We start from the raw sequence: 19,910 nt of genomic DNA, 5'->3' as shown, positions 1-19,910 counted from the left end.
GATAAATTCCACTTGCTTTGGCAAGTACGGAGGTTGTGATGTGACTGCCAAAAGGGAAAGAAGATGTTGCAGTTGTCAAGCAGTCCCCCAGCAGTGCACATCCGTGTCCAGCTGGGCTGATCTGTACATGCACATTTGGGAATGTGTTAAAGGATAATTTCCTCATTCTGCTGCACATGGAGACAAGCTTTTTTTCTTTTCAGCTGCATTTCCTTTTGCAATGTAAAGAAACAGACAGATCTGGCCTTTCTTTTTTAATAATGTTTTAGGACCAGGGTACAAAAAAAGGTTAATGCATTAATTTTTAAGACAAGTGATAAATGTACTGCAATAAGCACATCCTACATACACAGAATATATTTCTCTATATAATATGAACACAAGAGATATAAAATAAGTTATACTTATCTTGGTATTTCATCACAGTAGGAGCTCAGCTTATATAAAGTGACAATAGGAATTGTAACAACACACTGCTCCAAAGCAACAACAAAAACCAGAAGAGTGTGCGTGCGTGTGTGTGTTTAGGAAATGAAATAGGAAATTAAGGGATTTCTGCTAAAATTGAGTCTTGAAAACAAAAATTTCATAGAGCATGAAGGAAGAAGGGAAGTTCTCTTGGCTCAGGGTAGAGGTTCTGGAGGGGATCAAGTGTGACTGTGTGGTGAGGAGAGTGTGTGAAGGCTGATATCGTGGCTAGATTTGTGGAGGCACAGGCAGCAGAGCAAGCTCTGCCCATGGCCCCTCTGTGTTCTCTGCTCTTGTGATGGCCCATCTACCTGACAGTGTGGGGTTTGTATCTTTACAGTAAGAATGGGGCCTGGTAGCTTTCAGTGTGCACAATGAGAGTAAACACGTCACGTCACAGGGACAACAGACACCACCGTTGTTCAAAGAGGAAACACTATCCACTGGTTGTGAAATGTTCAGTGAGCCTGGGAGCAGTGTTCCTCCCTTCCAACCCACCTGATGTCTGCCTCTAGTACTCCACTCCTCCGTTTCCTTTGGAGGTTGGTTCTCTTGGCCATGCCTGCAGAACAAATCTCCCCTGGGGATGGAATGGGAGGTAGTGACGATTGGGAACTCTGAGTGCCTGTCCCACAGTGAACAATGAGGAACTCCAGCTACCCAGTTCAGAGCTCTTTCAGATTTTATTTATTTTTTTTTTTTTTTAAGGACAGGGGAATGTTGTAAAATTTGCATCTAACAGTGAATCAAGGTTCTTAAAATTCTTCACCCTGGGGTTTAGTATCTAGTATTTTAGTGTGGGCTTATGTTAATTAGGAAGTACTCTTTAGTTTGGCCAAAAGCTCGAAGACCTTGTGTCTTCTCTTCAAGATTTCAGTCTCCTGAAGTTTACACAACCCATTAAAAGGCAGCAGGTGCAGCCAAAGCTCAGGAGTGATACTGGCAGTTAGCAGATTTCTATTAGTGCCTATTCCACTCTCAAAAAACGCAGCCCACATCAGGTTTTCTTCTACTCCTGCTTAAGAGTCTCCTACTCGCAATGTCCTTTCTTTACCTTCATATTTACAGACTACACATTAGAAAGCAGGGACAGTATACTGGAAGAGTTAATTGCATATTATCATGAAGGATTGGACTTTTTTGTTCTGCTTTAGATTTTGTTCTTCATACAGCAAAGTAGGTATAAATCCAAACGTGATCTCACATCTAAAGGTATAATTTAAGTAAACATATTTTTCTAGATCTTTTTTTTCCCCCTTCCCTTTCCCTCTCCCTGTAACCTTGCTTTCACTCTGTTATTTTCCTTTTGGATGGAGGGAGGAGATGGGAAGGGAGCTCATTTGGCAGCTCATGACCCTCCAACTTGACTTTAATGAGATGATTCGCCAAGGCAAACTCCTCATCATCCAGCATGCCATCTTTGTCGATGTCAGCCAGTTTCCATATCTTGCCCAGCACCGTGTTTGGCAGCTTAGACCTTACCATCTCCTTCTTCGCATTGGCACCAGTTATTTTACCATCGACAGGTGAGAGTGTGTAGAAGATCTCATCATACATGGGCTTGTCCCTGGCCACCACCCACTCGGCATCATCGATGCCTTCGCCAGCACCTTCGCCGTAGCCGTGGCCGAAGGGACCGTGCAAGGTGCCCTCAAAGGCTCCTCCCTTCACCATCTGGGTTGGCCGCTGTGACTCTTCCTGGCGCACGAGCACCATGAGCTGGGCGATGTCATTGGCCAGCATGTCTTCCACAGTCTCCAGCAGCTTGCTCTTCAGAGGCTGGAACTTGCTAAAATCCTGGGCTTGCAACTGATCCTTAAAATAGGACAACACAGCAGGAGATGAGCAACATGGCTGTGCACTGTGGAGCAATGGTGTAGAGTGGGATGCCTGCCTACTGCTTGGCTCAAAAAAAGTGCTATTGCAGAGGAGTGGGGAGCTTGGCATTCCCTCTCTGGCAGCCCCGTTCCTCAGCATGTGATGGGGTCTCCCTGACTGGCCTTGCTATTCCTTACATCCTCTTTTAAGTCCTACTGAAAATGACCTTCTCTGCTTACAAAGGGGGGCTGACATGATACAGAGAGGGGAAGCAGTTTGCTCAAAAGCCCAAATGATGTACATGTATAAAAATAAGACTCCTCCTTTCCAAGCCACACAGAAACAACCTCCTTGAAGACCAAATTGTTCAAGGCAAACTGGTTGTGCAGCTCTTGCTACTTCCTCCAGCCAGTGTTCTGCATTCCTTCCCCCTTTTGCACTCTGGGAAGGAGATGCCATTCTGGAAAAAAACCTGTATTACTCATCATCACGCAGTGCATCTTTCAGATGTCACAAAGACAGTGACATGTCTGTAAGATGTAAGCGCATCTTTACATGGCTCAGATTCTGTAATTTTCACAGCTAAGCAAAAGTGCTTTGAGTAGGGCCTTCAGAGAACTCTCTTCTAACTGCAAAATGACCTACAGCTTTATCCTTCACCCTCTGCTCATTTAATCCACATTATTTGCTTCTAATGGATTGGTACAGTATTTAAACACTTAAACACACATTTTAACAAGCAGGGAATGATATCTCCTGTTGGATACACTCCATTGATCTCACTCCCAACAACTTATGGAAAATCTACTTTAAAAAAGACAAAAAAGGCAAATGCTGTGTTTTTCATAGGTAACTAGTAGCAACCTCGACAGCTGGCAACTCAGAACAGGTTTCTGCTTGGACTGAAGCCACGCAGCAATGCAGCACTGTCCAGCATTGTTTGAATACACAATACAAGGCTCTGATCCAAGGTCCTTTGAAGTTTCTGACTTGCATGAACACTGGGTCAAGTCTCAGGTCTGCAGAACAGAAAACCTGCCTCTCTGCTTAAAATAGAAAAGGGGCTTTAAGTTTTCACACCTTCATTTCTCTCTTTCTAGAAACAAAGCGTGAAGTAGAAGACGAAAAAGGTATAGCTCTTGGGAAGAGGGGTATATGTAGGTTTTTTAGGGCACAGCTTTCCTTTCAATACAAATTAACTATTCTTAGGCCTGAAAATTCTTCAAATTGTCCTGGAATTAAAGAAAAATAGAAGAAATAATTTGCTGTTAAGTGCTATATGGGCAAAAATTTGAGAAATGAAGGCAGCTGCAGCTTCCCATGAGCTCTATGTGTAAGAAGTGCTCATGCCCAAATATAGCCTGCACATATTTCAAAGCCCATTTCAACATTACAGAAGGCCTTTCCTTACAGGTGGCAACAATCAATGTCTGCATGGCTCTGTTGTATTCCCTGTGGTTACTCTAGTGCTTTTTCCTTGGATGTTTGGCCAAGATGCCTGTGCTTACCTGCATCTTTTTCAGATTAGGGAAGTCTCCTGGCGAGATCTGATGCTCCCGTTCAATCCGGGCATAAATATCTCCCAAGTTGTTAACAAGCTCTTTCTTTTTATTGTCTTTCCCAAACATTGAGGGCATTTCCTTCTTCAGAGAACTGATGATGTAGGCATGGACCTGAAGGGAGTTAAATTACATGGAATAAAGACAAGTGTAAAATAGCACATCAGAAAAATTCTTCTCAGCAGAGACTATCTGCGCCCAGGACTCAACTCCATCTTGTCCCACCCTGAAGAGCAAGCTCAGCTCCTCAGCTTGCCTGTGCCTATGGATTGTTGCTCCAGTGCTTTAAGTAAGTGCTGCTCAGCTGTGCACTCTGGCTTTGCTGAGACAAGGTGCAAACACTGCGAGTCCTGGGCATACAGGCAGTAACATTCATATGCCCTTCCTGGGAATAGTTCCTTTCCAGTCCAAACCAAACATACAGGTTTTGGAGCGCTCTAGACTTTGTTTAATGTTTTAGTACGAATACCAGTCCTTATGAAACATTCTGGCTTCTTTTTTTGAATGGTGAATTAATCATTTCCTCTTAGAAATGAAGACCCTTGAACAGAAAGCTTTTTAGGGATGATCTTTTGATATCTTTTCTCAATTGGTATGGGGCTCTTCCCTGTATTTTTAGGGGCTTCATTCCGCTCATTTCAAATTTGCACACATAGTGCAGGCTTATTCATCATTTGTGTGAGTCTCTACTTCCTGCATCCATCTAAGCCAGCTATCTCTCTTGGGTAAGAAAATTTAAAGCAAAAGACACAAGAGCTTAACAATTCCCTCGGTGTATGATTCTGATACACTGAATTGGTCCTAATTCTCAAGTTGCTACCACAGAGCAACTCTTTTTAGATCCCCTTCCAGTGCTGCCTGCTTTGATCCTTGCTCTGGCCTGCCATGATTGATGCAATGGAGGTGCTTTCTTCCTTGAAATGCACAGGGCTAATATGCTGGGCCCAAGTTAAATGGGATGGAAAAAGAGTAGGATCCACCAGCTCTGCGAGCTGAACTAGCCAAAACAACTTCTCCATAGCCTGCGTGCTGCAGACAGCCCAAAATGAGTGCTTGGGGGTTCCACGCCAACACCCACCTTGGCCAGCCGTGCTCGCTTGATGAGATCATTCAGCTTCCTCAGGGCTGCATTGCGGGGCAGGCTCTGGATGTCCCTGAACAGGTCCTGCTCCTCTGCCTCAAACAACTTGCGGTTGTCAGGGATGAGCAAGGGATGGGACCAGAAGGAGCCAATGTAGACCCTGATGACCTCAGGAGTGTTGACAATCTTTCCCAGGGACCACATGAGGGCACCGTACACCCGCATCAGCTGCTGAGTCTCTATCTGGTCGGCCTTGTTGAGAACAACCCTCATCTTGTCCTCGTGGTTTTTCAGGGCCTTGATGACCTCAGAGAATTCATCAGAGATGTCCAGCTTGTGCGCATCAAAAAGGAGAATGATGCGGTCAACCCTCTCTGCAAACCACTCCAGTACAGCGGCGAAGTCATAACCTGCAAGGGGTGGAGGAAGAGAAGAGATGCAACATGCACAGGACTACAGAAGCCTACTTGCTGTACCCGAACTACACCTGTGCCTAACAGAGAGTAAGCTTGCAGAGGAAGCTCTCCAGTAGACCAGCTTGATAACAGAAACACAAAACATCATTTCTTGTCCCAAAGAAGGTGAAGATGAGGCCCTGTCCTTCACACTGAAATGCCCATGAGGTGCACAGCTAAGGGCAGGTCTCCTCTTCTTCACATTAAGAGACCACCTGAAGAAGTCTTGAACTTGTGCTCCAGATCCTTCATTCAAATGCATATCATGAGACAACCACTACATCAAAGAGCTATTGCAGAAGTCTAGTATGTGGCAATAAGAGAGGTCTAGTTTGTGCATGACTGGCCACCAGCATGGCCTACAAGGGCTGTAGAAAGCTGGATAATTGCAATACTTGCACGCAGACTGGTTTGAGATGCATATCTCTACCGTTTATTAATTCTCAGCTCTTGTCTAGTTGGATGAGACTAACTTTGTTGCATCCAATTCAAAACCCGGGATGCAAATAACCTGCCTTACCAGAGTAATCATCCTGTCATACCTGCTGCATGTGCACAAAGCCAAACAATTTGTGTTCACTTAGCTAAGCGCTTGATGCTTAGCAGACAGCATTGCTGTGAACACCAGAGGTGGACTAAAGATAGGAACAGTGGGTTCAAATTTCACGTGCCTCAAGACTAAGGATAATGGACTTATAATGTCCATTCTTCAGGCAACAGAGGGTGTGATAAATAGGGTGTGTGGAGATGTGTCCTTAAAACAGTAGTAATGACAGCAACAAAATGACCTTCTTTCCTAGCTCTGTGGTGGTTTTTCACCTTCTTTAAAGCCTTGGAGAGAGACCAGCTCATTCTCTCCCTCTGCTCTGTCAGGCTCTCCTATGCTGTGCAACATTTGGGGTTATCTCTGTTGCCAGAGTGCTGCACTCTGTTAAGGAAAATCAGGACAGAGCAAATGCTATTTGCATTCAAATCCTTTAAAATACTATTTTAATCTTGGCTTTCATGAATAAATGTATGATAATTAGTTCGGTGCTTTTTCCTCCTCCTGCCCTTTCTTTTTTCTTCCTTCCTTTTTTCTTTCTGTCCCCTCCAAAACCTAGAGGGCAACCTAGTCATCAGATTGGAACTACAGAAGGGAGGACAGCTGAGCTCTGATCTTGCTTTTTGCCACTGGCCTTTTCTCCCTTCTGACTAAGCAAACTGGAGAGAAATCCTGGCTGCCAAGATAAGACTAAAGCCTGCGTGAAGTTTCTCTTCAGTTGATATTAACTTTTTGCCACTGAGACCAAACGCAAAGTGTTATTACTGGAAGTGTCCTGCTTTGGTCAATTACAGTTTGTTCCTTACAAGAAAAGGGGGTAGTGGGGTGTGGGTGTGTGCTCTTGGATGTGGACAGTTTGCCCTGCTGTCTTCCAGGGGATCTACAGAAATTACAGATAGAAGAGATGGATGTCTGTTCCACCAGTGTCCTTCTGCTCATTTAGGACACCAGCGCCCTCTCTAGCAGCAGTAAACAACGCTGAGCCTGGCTCTTTGCTCAGCTATGTTTGATGCTGAGAGCTTCAGAGAATTCAGAATTAGCATTACTTTTGACAAAGACCTGCTGAGCATTCAATATATTATATTGATAGCTCTGTATCTTGTCCAGTCCATGTATCTGACCTCAGTAACAGTCATGAGTCAGACTCTTAAAACTGAAATAAACTTGGTCCTGCTTGCTTTCAAATATTAACAGCCTTTTTTAACACTTGGGTTAACGTCAGCTTTTTAATCTTAGGTGTTCTTGCTGTAGGGAGCTCACCTCCACTGCTCTAACTGCATATCTGCTGCAAAGCTAAGCATGCTGACTCCTTCCCAACCTGTGCTAGGAGGGACTGGCAGCAAGATGAAGTTGATGCCGATACCTCATTTCACTTGGACTGGGTTCAGACTGTAAGCTGTCCCTCTGCAAGCAGATCAATGAATTTGCAAACAGGGACCTCCCACGCCCCCTCAAACTTTGCTACACACACACTTAATGTTCAGTTCTGCTGAGGTTGTGCTGGAAGTCATCTGGCATGGCAAGACAGTTTATTCCTCATACACAGAGCAACACAGCTTGGATTTTCATCATGGAAGCAATGAGTCACGGTGACTTTGTTTGGAGATGTTTGTGCATTTAATCTCGTCAAATCTCATTGACTGGGATGTTTTCTTGTGAAACTGGCACATGTTTTAATTCTACCACAGCTACTTTTTCCAGCCTCTTTCTTGGGAGAGTCAAGAGGAGAAACAGAATTGTGCTCTCTAGGATACCTTGTAATGCTTGTGATGTCCTGTCAGATCGTGTAAATATTTCCCCTCTGACAGCAGAAGAACAGTCTCTATTAGGCTCACTTAGGGGCTGGGATGAGGCAGAGAAAGTGTCTGCAACTGATAGTCAGCCCACCTTTTAGTGATTCAGTGAAAGTGGGAACTGATTATTTAAAAGAAGAGGGGGCTGTAGAAAGAGTGGTACGGTAGTTTTGGTATTAACCGAGGACTTGGGAGATTGATCTTAGCTCTTTGATCGGCCTGGGTCTCAAGGTTTTTCCAAAAGTATCTTTAGGTATTTAGCTCTGATAATTTTTATCTTGTATCAAGCCTGGATCCACAGTAGCACTTAGAAGGTATCTATTCTGTGAGCCTCTCTTTCCTATTGACAAAAAAAAATGTTTCTCTACCCAGCAAGAAAAAGAAATTAATATCTGCTCAGACCTTTTGTGTATTCCCAGCTGCTACAGTAACACACAGTGAGTCTTGAATGTCTCCGTGGACTTCATTAAACGTCTAGATTGATTAGCAGACTTTCTTTCTGAGCTTCTTTGCTTGTTCAGAGATATTCTCCTGACAGCTGTCCTGCATATCCCCATTAATGAGAGAACAAAGCCCTGGGGAGTAACACTTGGTGATGTTTCAGAGCAGTCAACAGCATGGACTCATCTGCATCCCATGCTGGGACAAAAGCCCAGTCCACACACTCCCCTTGTATGTCCCGCTTGCTTTGGCACTCAGGGAAAGTGTGAGACACTTTAGAGGAAAAGACAGGAAAATTATCATGAGCATTGTACTGTTTCTTAACACGTGTGGAAAGGGCAGGTGGGACAAGACCTTTGTTTACAAATACCTACTTGGAGTCACTTACTGGTGGTGTTTTCTCACACAGACAAGTGCCTCGAGAATTGCTACATACATGAGACAACAGTAGGGTTGACTCTTTAGTTTTGCTTTCAGCATATAAAAAGAGTAGATTGTTACTAAAGCATTTGGGTAACAGAGTGACAATGTAAAATTTAAAGGGCAAGCTGGAGGTGCTCAACACCTGAAAACACAGGAGGCTCATTCTGTAATTAAATTTAAGCATTAGATCCTCACTTTAATTTACTCTCCCCGCCCCTTTTTGATTACACAGAGCCTGACTCTTCCTTCTGGCAGTTTGTCAGTGTGTTTATCAGTTTATGAGCTGATCTTCATCTACAGTCAAATTAGGAGTTTTCATAGTGTCCCTTGCTCATTCCACTGCAAATACGTGATGTCTCTTTATGCCTCTCTCGGTGTTGTAGGGTGTTGCTAAGGCCTCTCACAAAAGCAGCCAGTTACTATCTCTGACTTGGCAGTGTTTCAGTGATGGGTGAAGCTGTCCACACACAGCACAGTTACATTGTGAAGTTACAGGGCGTTTGGGAAGCCATCTGCTTGCCAAAGCTGCGTAAATGCAAAACTATTATTACAGGGGTGTTCAGACAGAACTGTTAAGGGAATAATTTTCTGTTCAGTAATTCCTATCTGTTGGTTGTACTTGCATTCCTGTTGAAAAATACGATGCATATTTAAACATTCTCTAACATCACTGATGCAGCTTCTTTCGCAACCTCCAGACAAGGTGAACATGAATAGAAGATTAATCCCAACCATACAGTACTAGGAGGACAAGATGAACATGATAACAGTTTTATTCCCATCAGACAATTTTTTTCATGGGACAGGTTTCTTTCTGACAGCATGAAAAGGACTCAACAGATTTAACACAAAGCTGACAAGTCAGCAGGGCTGTCAGTGGGTTCAGCCTGGAGAGAAAATGATCTTACAGACACCCTGCCACCTAGACTCCATAAGGCAGGCTGGCTTACTGAATACTCATTTGTGCACCACTGGAATACCTGACAGCACCATTTCACCAAGATCTGATAGGATTATGCAATTACACTTCTGTCAAGTCAGACCATGGCATGATACAGTCTTTATGCTGACTGTGGGAAGATGGATGATACCTGGCCCAGCACAAAATTTGCCTGGCTGTAACATTTTAAAGCCAGTTTAAACCAGCAATGAGTGGGCATGCATTGGTTCAGCACTCCTCACCATGTAGCTACACTGCGTATTGGTTTAGGTTTGTTTTGTTTGTTTGTGCTGGGTTTTTGTCTGGTAGCATGCCCACTACTGCTTTTGCTGTTTTGTGGAACCATGGCCACAGATCTTGTGGTAGTGGAGTTCAGGTGGGATCGAATGGGAACAGCAATATCAAGAAATGCTGAAAAACACAAAGCTGCTGCTTTGCACCAGGTATCTCACAGCTTGCTGTCACTCCTGCCGTAAATTGTGCTCTTGCTTTTAGCAATTCACCTCTTTCCTGCTGAATTTGAGTCACTAGGAGCTTCCTTCTCATCTTTCTAAAGCTGATATTATCCAGAGATTGAAGATTTACCAGACTGTGCCACTCTATAGGGTAGAGTTTTTTAGCTGTGTCCGTACCTGTCAACTGACAGACCGGCTCCGTGCATCTGAGGACAACAGCACAAGATGGGACAGTTGACACATTAAACACTGACTATCCTAGAGAGGAAACAGCTCTTCAGAGATTAAATGAATGCTGATTCCAGGGAACTAATGACTTGATTTGAATTTTTATAATCGAACAAGAGGGTTTTGAGGCTTAGTCTGACTGCTCACAGTGATGGTCCTGCCTGAAAGCCATTTAAAGTCCAGGGAAGAGGACTTATGTCATGGCCAAACAAGCAGGTAGCCCACAGCAGAGGGGGAGAATGTGCCAGGAGGGGCAGGTGTTACCCAAATGTGACAGATGGTTGTAAGCAAAGGAGAAAGAAGGTCACACGATGGTCAGAAGCAGCAGCAAAGGAGGGGAGTGGGGGAGGGGAAGGTGACATATCCCTCTGAGGACACACAAAGTGAGTGGGAAGCTGGGTGGGTGGCTCCTGTGAGACCCAGAGAGTGATGGTGTCATGGAGAGAGAAGGGTGCTGGGACTGGATGGAACAACAGTGATTTGAGCAAATTTCTCTGAATGTGAGGAGCTGGTAGTGCCAGCAAGGAGAGGACAAAAGGGATGATGAAAAGCAAGGGATGGGTACAGGTACCTCACTGCAGCTCAGCCCAAAACATCTTTGTAAAAAGCTGCCATACTCCTCATACTTCTCTCTGGAAGTGGCTGCCTTCCAAGGGAATATAAAGAGATCCTTGTAATGTATATCCGTGGGTGTGTTGGAAAGTAGACAGAGGTCCTTTGGGATGAAAAGATTTCTTTGAACATTACATGTCATAATTTCAGAGCAAGCTTCAGCTTGCTGATCACCTCTGCCTTTGCTTATAGTCAAAGAAATAATCTGTCCCAGAGCTGCTGATTCAGAGAGCACTGGGAGCGACATCATCCAGCCAGTGCTCTGCATTTCTTCCTCCTCTGTACCAAGAACCAGTGGAAACATTAAATACATTTTGGAGACTCTAAGGTTTCCAAAGCAAAGGCAAAAGGACTCAAAGCACAGCAGATCTGTCTATGCTCTCAGCCAGGAACAATGCTAACATTTACATTAACCAGTACGTGGAGTTGGCAGACTCTGTGGCCTTTTGCTTTCATGTTGTTTACTGCAAGAGCTTCAGGGTTGGGAAGAGACTGAGCCTGACAGGACTCTTGCTTTATGTCAGTGGAAACTGAACGAATCCTCAGTAAGCATATTCAAATCAGATGGAGTAAAACTGATGAGAGTACTGTTTCCTTACAACAGCCTGTTGAGCTTCTAGGTACACGCAGCAGAAGTTGTCCCCTCCACAAGTTTACAGCTTTGCCATTGGTGACAGATGGATGGAGCGTTTCCTGGTACTTGAGCCAATTCTGAGGACAATTCCTAGCCAGACTTTGAGACCTCAAAAGACATCTGAATATAGGCCACATATTCCAGAGAGGTCAGTGCGCAGCAGCGTTAATGTGTAGCTGGGATTCCAAGGAAGTTTTTTAGTGTAGCTTTCAAACACAAATGGAATTCTCCCAGTACACATATTTTAATTTTGGGAGAAATCATGTTTGAAAACAAGGCCTGAAATGGCCACCGGTAACTGACAGCCATCAGTGACCAGGAAACACATTCCTTCTCCATTGTTACTCAGGATGCTGAAAGAATGCATGATGGGCATAAATAATGCAAATTGATGAGATGCTGATGGGCATGACTATCTTTCCTTAATGAAATAGATACTTAGGATATTTCTGGAGTGCACAGTGGACAACACATGGACAAGCTGAACAGCTGTTCTAAAAATCAGACTCGTTTAGTAACACAAATTAAGTACTTGCTGTATGTTAGCAAGAATGTAAAAAGCCCAACAAAACAGCACAACTCTTTCTATGTTTGCAGCCATTTAAATCTGCTGGTTTGTGTTACTTTTATTTTTTTCTTCCAGTTCTGGAACCGCAAAATATATTGATACCTCCAACTGAAATCATGGAGACAGACCCTCTCCCCAAATAAAATAATGGTTTTCCAAAAATCCAAAAATAATCTTAGACTTTCTTGCTTTCAGATCAGAAGAGTTAGGCTCATGGCTACATGCATTTCTACAAATAAAAATTATGAAAACAGTGTCGATATTCTGCTCATTTTTACGCTGCTCTTAAAGGAAGTGCAGAACTGTGTGACTGTAGGAGCTGAGCCTTCCAGTGGAACAGTATGTGATAAAATCAGGCAAGTTGGCAGAGCAGCTACTGCACTGCAGTAATAGAGGTGAACTGGAAAGTAAAAACTAACTAGTGCACTTTTGCCCTCCCAGGCAGAATGAAATACAAAATATAAGCAAACATCACTGGTGGGGAGTAGTATAGCAAATATTTGAAATACTTCCCTTTTAGAGGCTTTCAGGGTGGATGCCTTAGTTGTGTATCATCCTGTTGCTAACACATGTGACAAAACTCTTCGGAAAAAAATATTTTCCTGTTGCCATTGTACCCTAAACAGCACTGCATGAAGTGGGAGAACATCAATTCCCTTGGTGTTTGCCTTTCCCTTCCAATCATGGCTATTTGAGGCACAGCCAGTCTGAGAGCTCTGCCCTGCCCAAGAGTTGCTATTAGCATTTTTCTTTGTGCTGTCAGGTTGGTGAGTCACTAAGTGTCCCTGGTGCTGAAGCTGCTGGTCATTTGGGAATTCTTCCTTCCCAGGAGACACAGCGAGGCTAGTGTATACAGGCTTTTTCCCTTGGCTGTGGAATGCCTAGGCTGCACTGCAGCCAGCAGAATGGGTAGAAGGCTGGAAAAACACTGGAAGATTGCATACTGGAAAGAAAGCAGATGGGGAATGACACTGCCACTCCTTACCTCCTGGCTAGGACCTTGTGCTCACTGCTAACGCAGGAAAAGGAGGAGGTGGCATACAGAGGGTGAAGATGAAATAAGTGTTCAGGATACATTCAGGAAGTACTACCCCAAAACAGGGATCAAATACAGCTTGGTCAGGGTGTCACTGAACTTGGCAGACTTGGATCTGCTCAGCTCAGGGCACGTGTAGGTCAGGACAGACGATCAGCAGCGCGTTAAGGCTCAGCCCCCAGGGATGGCACTGCCACTGAAGCGCACGAGCTCCTGTTGCCAGGTAGCTCAATTAGCATGGCAGACTGCACAAGATGATGAATTATGAGGAAGTCCTAACTCCTGCCCTGGCTCTGCTGTACTGCATGACCTGATCTGTGGCCCTCCCCTCTGTCCTCATTTATTTCAGCACAGTCATCCCCTTCTCATCTTCTCTCCCAGCAGGATGGCCTGGGCTCATTATGTGACACCAGAACAGTGTTTTGCAAATGGACAGCACCCACATTATTATCAAATTGTCAAAGTAGACAGGACTGTGCTGTGCTTTGGTACAAATACCTCCCCTACGGGCATCTCTGCAGCTTACTGTTGCCTCGTGCTCCCCGGAAACAATAAACAAAAGGAGAAGGACACAGAGCAAGAGACAAGGCAATGACTGGCTCTTTACACGCCATCACAGATCCATACCCCAGTCTGTAAAAAAGACCAGAAGAGAAATGGCTGACTTCCAGGCAAGGATAATACAGAAGCACTGAAGGGCAGGACACTCTGGGCCATGACATCCTGGAAACACATCCCACCAGGCCTGAAAATGAAACCAGTATGTCCTAGGGGGTGTAACTACCACACCTGTGACACCATGGGTGCCCACCACAAAGTAGTGCATGAGTCACAGGAGCTCAGTAGGACAGATCAGCGCAGGCAGCTCCTTGGCTACACTTTTTACCAGAGCCTGAGAGCAGCAGCTGTGTCAATGCCGGTGATCTCACTGCATGCCAAAGTGATGTGGAGTTCAGCTATGAGAGACTGCATCACCCTCAATCACTTGATAGGCCTAAACCTGCAGGTCTGCTGCTGGGAAACTTCACGGGGTTGCTCTGTGAGGGGATGGGGGCTCTTATGGTCATGTAATCCTGGAAAAGAGCCACTGCAGAGCCGTTTATCGGGATTATACAGCATTCCTTGGAGGAAAGCTTGCTACCCTGCTGCTGGCTGTCCGAAGCTGAGAACTGCCAGCACTAACACCAGGTGCTGGTGCATATCCTGTCTGTCCAATGGGGAAGGGACTGTGTTATCTGTCATGTTACTCTTTTAACACCAGTGAGGCAGTGAATTTAATCCAGAGTTCAGTTCAGATAAATGCAAAGCTTCAGAACCTGGATGTGGCCCCTGAATCAATTCTTTAAACCCAGCTCCATGCTCCTGTTCCTTGAAACATGGATGCAATAACAGGAACAGCTTCCAGAAAATTTGAAATTCAGGAGTATAAGGTGGCCTTCAAGGATTGCTAAGATTTGATAGCATGTTATTCTGCTAAACTGGCACCGTATAGATTAGCTAATGCTTCTGACGTCTAATGGGAAAGGAGACAACTTGTGATGTTCCCACTGAGAAGAATTTCCTATTTTTAGAAATGTTGCTGGTTCTCATGGGATGGGCAGGCTGGGAAAGCCTGCCACATCTTTTGAATCTTTACTTTGCCCCTCAAATGTGTGACAGAAAGCTGCTTCACTACCTACTCCCTTCCCTGACCTTGCTTCACAGGTACCCCAGTCTGAGGGTCTTAAAACCTAGTACTAGCAGTGTGGGTAAGAGGAGCTCTCCTGTTCCCAGCAGTTAAGAAATTTCTTGGGAAATCTCTGTAAGACTCCCTCAGGTCTTGCTTCATTCCTAAGTGAAATCTGAGCAGGCTGGGAAGGTATAGAAGAGCAGGTGCATTTTTTTGTGTCAGCAGTTTTTAGCCTGTCTTGTCTTCTGCCTAGAAACCATGTTATTGCTCTATTTGCCTCCAAAACCAACTTGCTACCGAGGGCAGCTGGCTTGTAAGCTCAGTGGCAAAGGTGTCAGCCTCACCACTTTTTGCTATTCCTCTTCGATAGGAGCTGGGAGATGAGTACTCCCTTTCAAACATCAGCTCCCTTGAGATAAGCTCAAGGCAATGCCTGGCAGCAGCCCTTCCTAAACACAAGCACCTCAACAATCTTTTGACTCTTTCTGCTCCCTGCAGACTGAAATCGCTGGAGCTGTTCCAGCTTCAACAGAGCTGTGTTGATCTACACCACGTGAGGATCTTGCCCTGTAGCTATGGAAAGGTCATCCAGCCTGACCCACATGACCAGTTTCAGTCTGTCCTGGATGCAAATGGAGAGACCCCACAAAGCGAGACCCCACCTACACTGGACTTCTAACTGACATGATTAGGTCAGTTGACAAGTTGTGACAGCCCCTTTGTCTGGCTGGAGATGTGGCAGAGAAAATTCCTGGGATGGCAGAATGACCAGGAGATGGTTGTGCTCCATCTGGAGTTCTTGCCTCCTGGCAAAAGGGTTGAATGACCACACACTGTGGTCACAAGGCCAACGTGCAACGTGCCAATTTTTTGCCCCTAGTGCACTTAATTGTGCTAGGTGCAGAAAAGTTGTCCAGGAAGAACCTGTTTCACATGTTAAGACAGGTCTGCAGCTCTACAAACAGGTATGGTGTGCAAAAGTTTACAAAACTGGGACTCCCTTTAGCCTCCTCAGCTGTTCTCAGATGTTTGGAGAGGCATTATTGGCTTGTGTCAAAGTGCACCAGTGACTTTCCCTACAGTGCACAGCCGTGCATCAGCATGTTCTGGCATTGCTGGGATTTATTAGAGTAGCTGCAGGAGGCACAGAAGTGTTTAGGTTAGAAAAGACCTTTAAAATCATTGAGGTCAACTGTAAACACAGTGCTGGCCTTGGTCCCTTGATTCAGAACCATCCACAGATCCCTCTGTAGAGCCTTCCTACCTGCCAATACACCAGACCAATGCTCCTGCCCAGCTTGGTATCATCTGCAAATTGACTGAGGGAGCCCTCGATCCCCTTGTCCAGATTATCAGACATGACTGGCCCCAGTGCTGAGCCCTGGGGAACCCCACTTGTGATTGCTCTCACGATGATCAGCCCCACGACTTTGCCGGCACCGAGGTCAGACCGACAGGTTGAAGAATGGGACACCAAGAGTCACTGGAAAGCTGACAGAAATTTTTGCAAAAGGAGGAGCAAGAAGTGCCAGTGTATTTTGCAGAAGGATATTTTTAGTTCTGTAAATAGCTGAAAAGTAGGAAAATCTTGCAATGTATGTCAGAGTTTTGAATTAGTGAGGAGACGTGGGAAAGAGGCTTGAAATGGGTTCATTCTGACTCACCTTCAATTTTTTCCTTTTTTTTAAATAACAAAAATATTTCCTTCTAAGCAAATTTCCTTCACTGTGATAGTTCTACAAGAGAACTGTTTGCTTTCAGTGGCATTTTTTAACTGGAAACTGTTTACACCATGTAATATAAATTTTTGTTTATCTCTATAACACTTTCTGCTGAAGGGTGGAATGCTTCCACAGCATATTTTCCAACCTTCTGATGAAGGCTGGCACACCTTGGAATTTATGATCCCCTAGAAGTGCAAAGACCCATGCTGAAAAAGGTTAATGCGAGTTTTCAACTAACTGTAGCTGTGCTTTCTTGACACTTCCTTAGCTAAGGTCCCTAATGGTGGAAGATCCCAGCAAAACAAACAAGACCCGGCTCTGTGTAAGGTGGCTGTTCAATTAAAAGAGAAAAGGAAGTTTGCAAGAACAATTTCAATGCAGAGAAGTGTTATAAAACTGGGAAAGTCATGAGTCATCTGAGATCTTAGGGGACAGAACACGGAAATACGGGAAAGACCTCAGCACTTTTGGGTAGAGCCTGTGCTGCTGAAACTTAATTGTGCATTGTTAATAGTGAGCGTGAATGAGAACTGATCTTCTCAGACCTGAACACTCAGATTAGTACTCCTGGCTTTCTTTCAATAAACGATGCAGTTTTATCTAAGGAACCTTCCAGAAATACGAGCTATGCCACTATTACCTTACAGACTAAGAAACTGACCACAGATTTTAAAGTATAAAGATGTTGCCCATTTCAGAGGGTGGGTCTGAGACCAGCCTCAGAAATTCACTAACAGACTGTGCTATTTATCAGCTCCATTTACAAGGTTATGTAGTGACAGGACAAGGGGGAATGGCTTTGAACTGGAAGAGAGTAGGTATAGGTTAGATGCTGGGAAGAAATTCTTTACTGTGAGGGTGGTGAGACACTGGAACAAGCTGTCCTGAGAACTTATAAATGCCCCATCTCTGTAAATGTTCAAGGTCAGGTTGGATGGGGCTTTGAGCATCTGGTCTTGTGGAAGGTGTCCCTGCCCACAGCAGGGGTTGGAACCAGAGGATCTTCAAGGTCCCTTTGAGCTCAACCAAACTGCAGTGGGGAACCTGGATGCCAATGGCTTTTAAACCTAATCCAGTCCTGCACCAGATTTAGGAAGCCTGAACAGTGCAAGAAATCTGCAAAGTCATCTGGAAAGAACAGGTTGATTACAAAGGGAGCCTTGGCTATGGATCATCAGTGAGTCACTGAGAACAAGTGTTTCTGCAAAGCACAGAGGTATTAATTGACTCCTTCTGATGGAAATCTCTTCCATGGGGAAATACGGGACTGTGACACAGGTACTGCTGACCTTTTCAGCAACACTTAAATTCTCTGCAGGAGATAAACAATGTCTCTTTGAACTCCATTTGCAAAGTCACGTTGTATCTCTGAGAGGCTCCTACTACTGCTTCTATCTACAGCTTGTATAGTTTGAAGAGTTCCTTTGGTGTTCACCAGCAACATTTGGAAGAGAACTGAACTTGGGACTTACCTCTGCTAATTCTCTGCTTTTCTCCAGAAAGAATTCCTGGTGTATCAATGACACTGATGCTCTCTAATACAGGATTAGGTAGCTGGGCACAAACAAACCTGTGTGGAAAATAAACGTGTTTAAAAAAAGAAGAAAGGCAAAAGGTACTTATGATGTGCTGAACATCACAGGCAGCACAGGACAAGCCAGACTTTGATCTTGCAAGTCTTCAGTTGGAGTTTGGAGCTACTGTTACTTCAAGAAATGAAAAAAGAAGGTAGAACTAAGCATCTTTCTCTGACTCCTTTGCTGCTTCTGGAACACGGGGCTCAGACATGACCTATGGCATGTTTTCTTACATGGGCCCCCAAATTGTGAATTATGAAAATATTTGGGTTTTCATTAATGTGCTGTTTTGATTTTAGCAAGAAGTGGTATTTGTTTTTCTTCACTTAAGCATTTCCCTGTAGAGTCTTGAACTTATGTGAACTGAAATAACTTGGTTTGGTAAAAAAAAAAAATCAGCAATGTTGTAGAACTTCTGTTCTCTTTCAAATCTGGTCTTAAACAGACAAAAAGTGTGCTATTCTTGTACCACTGAAATACTAAAGCATAGGCAGCATGAGTTCTGAAGCGGCTGTTTAGTCTACATCAAGGTAGGATCAATCAGGTATTTGTCTAAAGTGTTCTTCAAATCTGTAACAATACAGACTCACCAACACTTGAGAGTCTACTCCATTACTCAATAATCGTTACAGCAAACCCTCTTTTTTTTAATGTCTAATCTACAATTACCATGCTACAATGCCACTCAGTAGATGTGGAAAATGATTTATTTTTCCCCTCTTGTCACAATGTACACTATTGTCATCCTGCCTCCCCCCAGCCTTTCCTCTGCAGAAAACAGTTTGGTGGCTGTTTTTTTTTCTTTTTCTCCTATCTCTTCTAGTTCTCTCTAGCTGCCTTTGTAGCTCATTTCTGAATCCCTGAAGACCCTAGCAGCCTTCCTTTGGGTCCTCTCAAACTGCTCCACATATTTCTTCAGGCATGATGACAAGCTGACATACTCCAGCTGTGACCTTGCCAGTGGTGAGCAGAGTAGATGGATTGCTGCTTATCTCTTACATATGACAGTCCTGTTTATGTATCTCAGTAAAATGTTTGCTTTTTTAACAGCAGTATGACAATGTTAACTTAACATTCAGTTTGTAATCTACTGCTCCCCCCTCTGCAGGTCCATTTCTGTGCAATAACTCTTCAGCTAGTTGCTCCCCATCCTGTATCTATGCAAATCACTGCCGAAGAAGAGCCACTTTGTGCTTAGTGGGTTGCAGCTCATCTATTTCAGTTGCCAGTAACAGCAGAGGACAGTAAAAGCCTATCCCCTTATGTGGCTCCCAGTGGCATTTCATGGACAACCTTTTTGAGCTGGCATTCCAGGCAGCTATAAATGTGTGTGAATGCATATTAATAGGGTGGTGTGACATCCAAGGCATAAAAAACACGGTACTGTGGGAAACACATAAAGGATGGGGGCTGGGACAATGACCACTCTATCAGACATGGCAGCCAGGGCCCTGCACTGCTCTGATGAGTAGCTGGTTCTGCTGAAGCCCCTGCACCTCTCAATTCCTGTAGGCTGTGCTACAACCTCCCCCCAGTTTTTCTACTTTTTCTACTATGGCTCCAAGGGATTCTGACAAGAGTGAATCCTCATGGGTTAGAAGAACGTCTTCTCTCCTAAACTCTCACCTATTTCAGACCACATATTACAGCCAGCCTCTTTCTCTCTCTCACATCTACAGCTTGGCAGGTGGCAACAGAGTGCATTTCAGAATGTGTAACACCTCATATCGAAGAGAGGGAACTGGCTTGGTAATCCTGTGGAGTGTCAGGCACAGCAGCAGAGAACAAAAGTCTCAGGAGGTCGTGTTATTCCCCTGTCCTGCCAACTCAAGTCTGCTCTCCATTGTTACAATCCTGACTACTCCTCATGCTCCAACATTAAATT

At 44.4% G+C, this 19,910-nt stretch overlaps 1 protein-coding gene across 1 annotated transcript in view; it reads right to left on the bottom strand.

Moving 5' to 3' along the window:
• Window positions 1–241: 241 nt before the first annotated feature.
• Window positions 242–19,910, bottom strand: part of EHD3 (EH domain containing 3) — a 30,303-nt gene continuing 10,634 nt past the window's right edge. The window contains exons 3-6 of the mRNA XM_027911159.1: window positions 17,921–18,018; window positions 4,924–5,336; window positions 3,795–3,959; window positions 242–2,283 (exon numbers count right to left, since the gene is read on the bottom strand). Coding sequence (XP_027766960.1) covers window positions 1,756–2,283; window positions 3,795–3,959; window positions 4,924–5,336; window positions 17,921–18,018 — 1,204 coding nt within the window. The 3' untranslated portion in view covers window positions 242–1,755. The remainder of the gene's footprint in view (window positions 2,284–3,794; window positions 3,960–4,923; window positions 5,337–17,920; window positions 18,019–19,910) is intronic.

Source organism: Empidonax traillii, unplaced genomic scaffold (genome assembly GCF_003031625.1).
Source record: "Empidonax traillii isolate 1590-97213 ecotype Southwest subspecies unplaced genomic scaffold, ASM303162v1 scaffold31:size1920502, whole genome shotgun sequence".
Classification (NCBI taxonomy): domain Eukaryota; kingdom Metazoa; phylum Chordata; class Aves; order Passeriformes; family Tyrannidae; genus Empidonax; species Empidonax traillii.
This window is presented reverse-complemented; position numbering and strand designations above follow the sequence as displayed.